Source organism: Saccostrea cucullata, unplaced genomic scaffold, assembly GCF_032062105.1.
Source record: "Saccostrea cucullata isolate Sc308-1 unplaced genomic scaffold, CSIRO_AGI_Scuc_v1 ctg16781, whole genome shotgun sequence".
NCBI classification, from domain to species: Eukaryota; Metazoa; Mollusca; class Bivalvia; order Ostreida; family Ostreidae; genus Saccostrea; species Saccostrea cuccullata.
Window position 1 is genome coordinate 6,654 of NW_026940878.1, and position 5,715 is coordinate 12,368.

Below are 5,715 nucleotides of genomic sequence, written 5' to 3' on the forward strand. Positions count from 1 at the left end.
TCTTCAACTTGTAATGCGTAACCAGGTTGTATAGGCGGTTAAATATTTCTTGAAAGTGTTGCATACACCTTTTCTTTCATCTTGGCTGCTCAGGATCTTGACCTCTTTGTCTTTATTAGCTACTGTCATGTCTTTCTTCTCATTACTTAGTACTTTAGTCATCTCACGCACTGGTTTCATGTGTTCATTCATTGCTGCTCTTTCTGCTTTTGCAGTCATATCTTCTGTACACATTCTTCTAGCTTATCCGAGGTTTTTGTAATTTTTCTTTTACTCGAAGTATTCTGTCTGTTGCCTCTTATCATATTCCCCAGGTGACTTTACTTCCCAATTCCTCTAGCACTCGGAATCTATGTTTCGGCTGCAACGTGAAGAACAACGGAACAAGAACGATTGAAGCTGGGTTAGAATAGCCCCTTTTCTCTAGGCGTTGTAGTTTTGTGACATGCAGATTTCTCTCTACATGCATCTGCATTTTGCCTTTTGTTTCTCCAATTTTATCCTGATCACACTCCTTTTCAGTTCATGATAACTGCTTGAATCAGCTCATCTTATCGGCCTTAATTATATCTAAGATGGATGTTTTAAATACCCGGTAAGTGCATAATAAATTTGGTTTTTAGCCTTTCGATCATGTGAGATCCAGGAGATCTCGAGTCTTGATTTAAGGGGGTGTTTCTGTTATCACTAAGTTGTGTATAGATCTGGCTTCGATTTATCATACATGTACCGGGTTCGTATACTCTCGAAAAATCCTTACAAACAAACAAATGTTTTCGGGTTTAGCAAAGGCTCTATACGTACCAGCCCAAGTCTTTACTCCTCACAAAGTAATAATCTTATTTAAGACGACAAGAACCAACTTGCAATTGTATGACAAATGAGATCATTTCAGCTTTTCCATCGTCAGCTTTCATTATTTATGCCATCATATGTAGTTGGGATTAATTTAAGTCTCCCATCATCTTCGCTAGCCAAAGGTTTCTGATACGTTACCATGAGGAGAGTATATAGCGTATCAGAAACCCTTGGCTAGCGAATATGGTCTCCCATCTGATCCGATAATCAAAAGTATGCTCTACGTATGAAACATTTCAAAAATGAGGCATGTTACCGACAGATAAGTTGCTGCTATAGAGATTTCTACAACTTTGTTTAAAATCAAGCATTTTGTATTTTTCTTACCGCCTTATTATCATTCATTTCTCGATACATAGACTTTGATAAATGGTCGCCCCTGCAATTAAGGCGAGTGGTCAGAGCTTTTGCTCTAGAGTCATTGGGTGAGGAATTTATCCTCATGTCGCAAGATTGATTCCAACTGGGAGACGTGGAGACCATTCCTTCGAATGAGACCTTATAAACAGAAGTCCGTGTCGCAGAAGGTGCTGGCACGAAAAAGATCCCTCGCTGCTTAATGACCCGTAGTGCTCAGTATAGGTCTAAAATTTATAGCCTTGCACGGCAAATGGTGGCCTCTCAATATGAAACGAGCTATTGACAAACAAGTTAATGAAACAAAAAACAAAAGTATGGTTTAAAGTCGCCATTTTGCAATGTCTTTTGTCGATGATTTGACCTTGTCAGCACATACAATTCTTACTAGGTTTTTCATACTAATTTGTCATTACTTACACATAAAATATAATTGTCTATGATTTTTTTCTTCTGCTCGATCGTAACATAGAATACGGAATGGGTGGGTCCGGTTGACAGGAAACAATTTCTCCTCAATGGCACCTCTGATGCTTTGGGGGGTTCGTGTTGGCTTCGCTCCCGGTAAGCATTTTGAGCTTTGTTATCTTCATACTTCATTTTATGTACATAAACATAATTGCATTTATTACACACTTAGTAATAAATACAGGTTTTTTGCATATGCGATATGGCTGACGTCACAATAGCCGTATCAACCCTGCAGGGCTGATACGGCTATTGTGACGTCAATATCACACCCTTAGTAAATTAAACCACAATAACAGTACTTGTGATCATACACAATTTTTGGTGGGTTCAAATTCTCTTAATTTTAACTTTTTGAAAATAAGGTTAATCTTAATTTACAAATACATGTAATACTATAGAATATTTTCAAATAACGGATCAAATGCATTGAAATAGAAGTAGAAACAAACCCAAATCTTATGAGACATTAGACTATGTACATGTATGTAAGAAGTCCATGCATGATTATTTACTTATTTTCTTCTCAACTGAATGTGTTCTGTATTTTATTACTAAGTATGTAATAAATATAATAAAACATACCCTTTTCCACATCACATCCTGTATCAGCCCTCGACCAATATCAGCCCTCGGGCCTTCGGCCCTCTGGCTGATATTGGTGTCTCGGGCTGATACAGGATGTGATATGGAAAAGGGTATGTATTATTCTCTATGTAATACAAAGTTGAGAAAACTGTTCTCGTACAATATAGATTGAACTACATATCTAATCTTGTATTTTTATTAATTTCAATATCCAGTAATTCCCATAAGCAAAGCGTATATTTTAAAGACTGAATACAAATACATTTGTAAACGTGGTATCAAAGATTTCAATTCGGTAAAGATAAAAAGTTTCATCGTTTGAAGTCAAACGATGTGTTAAAAAAATCGAATTAAATTATTTTGGTGAATCCGGAAGAGGGATTATCTGAAAAAGTATTCATAAATTTCATTAATATGTAATTGATTTTTGCAATTGAAATTCTGATGTCCAATATGATATCTGATTCTATTATGTATCATATAATGAATTCTATATAAATGCTGAAGAAATGGTTTCCGACCGTACTCGACTTTTTCTTGGAATATCTCCATCAAGATGTACAGGATTTTGGTGAACTTTCTCTTTACCTGTCTTGCTATTTCACATGGAAAATTTGTAAGGGAAGTGTCTTTTCTTTTTGCAGAAAATGTGAGTTATTTTCCGGGAAACGAATTACTAGATTTTTTACTTGGAGGTAAAAATCCTGAAATACACTGTGGTCTGCGATGCTTAGAAACATCCGATTGTATGGCTATGGACATATGTGACGTCACGGACTACCCAAGATGTCGTCTGTGGACTACATTGCCAGATGTAAGTTCCACCAACACATACATTTGCCGGCGCTTTTTTGAAGTGAGTATAATGATAAATTTGTATTGGGGGGGGTTTTAGATATTTTGGGCAACTAAAAATGCTGATCAAAACGGAAATGAAAAACTTGAATCATTACTTTGTTGCAAACATAAATATGGAAATAAGCTGATGCTTAATTAACATGTGCAACCACAAATTTCAATGATATTCAAAATTAATACCTCATTCACAAACAAGGAAATGTTATTTCTCAAATGTTTTCAACTCTTTCCAAGATAACCACTAAGTTTCTTCAAGTAACGACACCACAGACTGTGTCGATCCAGACAACATCAAATTCTATTCCTCAGACAACATCAGATTTATCATCACAAACAACAACTCTGTTGATATTCCAAGCACAAACAGTTCTTGAATCGGCAATTCAAACAACAACTAGTGCTGATACAACGACTGCTATTGCTACCACGACTATAGGTACAACGTATTTAATTAACGACACTGGCACCCCTTCTACACACGCCACTACCTAAAAAAAAATAATAATTTAGAAAATATCACAGTCCACTTATCAATCAAAATCGAGATGATGGGTACAGTTCCATCATTAAAATTCGTGGGGGTCAATTTTTGTAAAGTGGGTAAATTTTACAGGGTTATGGAGACTTAATTTCGTGTATTTCTTAAACATACAATAGGATTATGACTTCGAATCCCAAAATTGCTAATTCGTGGAGGATGTTAATTTGTGGATGAGCAGTACCCTCAAAGTCCACAAAAATTAAATCACCACTAAATCTAATGATTTCACAGTATTGTAGCGTTTAATTTTTTACACATTGAATACCCTTGCCTTTTTGTAGATATGAACTGTGCCGAGGGCTGTGATTGTCTCCCTATCACAAACAAGTTCGGCCCTGAGTCAGAGCAGTACCCTGTCACTTTGGACGGAAATAACGTTTCTTATGTTTGCAAACTCATCTCAGGAGAAGTTTGGACTGTGAGGGATTTTTCTTTCTTTCTTTTGCGAGATGTCGTTTTGTTATTTTTTTTGGGGGGGGGGTATATTTTACGGCCAACTATTATCTGATTCAGAACTGAATCAGAATGAGGTTTGTTTTGTAGGTAATTCAGCGAAGAATTAATGGAGTGATTGATTTTCACAGTAAACTTTGGACAGAGTATGAAGCGGGATTTGGTTCCAACTCTAATGAATTTTGGATAGGTAAGGATATTTTTTGTTTTCATAAATTTTAAGCAAGATTGCATTTTCTTCAATTTCGTTATATTGAAAGTATTTAAAATTGACGTGATTTTGAAAAAAAATTATTGAGGCCCAATTATTCAAGAAAATGACATTTTGTATCCCTCATTCCAATGTAGGTTTGAAGGAGATCCATCGTTTAACCTCTGTGGGTTTAACTAAGATCCGTATCAACCTGGGATTTGAAGACGGTTCTGATGGCTATGCTCAATACAGCCATTTTACAGTTGGGGGAACGGATACAGACTACATGTTAACGATATCAGGCTATAGTGGCACTGCTGGTAAGTTTATCAGACACATTCCTCTATCTATTTCTAGGATCGATTGACTTATATGTACATGTATTTCTCAGATTTTATCTGTATTTTAAAAGTACACAAAGGTAATCTGGGCTTTCTGAGCTCACAAAATGATTACCTTTCCTCCGATATGAGTATAATGAACAAGGGAAACTCCGAATTCTCTCCGATCAAAATGTAAAATGGGAAGTGAACAAGGGAAATGATAAAAATAATAAAAATCTCCTTAAATTTCATTCAGCGACGTAACCCGACGAGTTAATTGACGACTTCACCAAAGTGTAAAGTGTGCCAAATACGTTAAATATGAAGAAATGAAGATTCTATAAAAGTGTCATTAATTAAATCCTTTGATTATGAAGTGGTGTGCGATAGTTGCAGACATAGTTTTGACGCTCGAATTGTCGAGGTTTTTGTTTGAAAAATAGCATCTGTTAGTCTTACTGGATTTAGACGCTAAAAAATGAAACTGTATGATGTTCAACTTATTATCTACGATGCAAAAGCTCAGTGGATAGGTTTCTTTTTTGGACAAGAACCTATTTCAACAGAACGATCCACCAATGAATATTTCCTGAAAGAACAATGGGGAAAAGATAGACATCCATAATATAATACTATCCATACTTTTTTTTTTCAAAAAAAAAAAAAAAAGAAAAAGAAAGAAATCCCAAAAAACTTAGTCCCTTTTTTTTTTTTTTTAGGCCTAAATCACATCAATAGATCGATGTCGTATTGAAAATTTCTAGTAATTTCTATGAACAGTGTGCCAAAAAGGCTGAAGGAAAATGGGACTTTCAAAAAAGATGTTCATATAGCGTACCAGTTTTTATATAAATGCAAGGAACATTTTGTTTTGTAGGTGACATGATGATAACCACAGACTCGGACGTTAATCTAAATGGGATGAAGTTTTCAACAATCGATCGCGACAATGATCACTACAGCAGCGGAAGTTGTGCTGCTTACTATAAAGGAGCGTGGTGGTTCAAATACTGCACATTGTCAAATCTGAATGCATTGTATAATGATTTTAATAATTTTGCATGGGGTCCACATCC

At 35.6% G+C, this 5,715-nt stretch overlaps 1 protein-coding gene across 1 annotated transcript; it reads left to right on the forward strand.

The window, feature by feature from the left end:
* Window positions 1-3,677: 3,677 nt before the first annotated feature.
* LOC134256574 (fibrinogen-like protein A) lies at window positions 3,678-5,710 on the forward strand (the record flags this gene model as incomplete). Its single annotated transcript, XM_062739258.1, has 5 exons — window positions 3,678-3,681; window positions 3,952-4,088; window positions 4,214-4,313; window positions 4,472-4,636; window positions 5,517-5,710. Coding segments are annotated over exons 1-5 (600 nt in total), but the record flags the coding sequence as incomplete, so codon positions are not given.
* Between the last annotated feature and the right edge of the window lie 5 nt (window positions 5,711-5,715).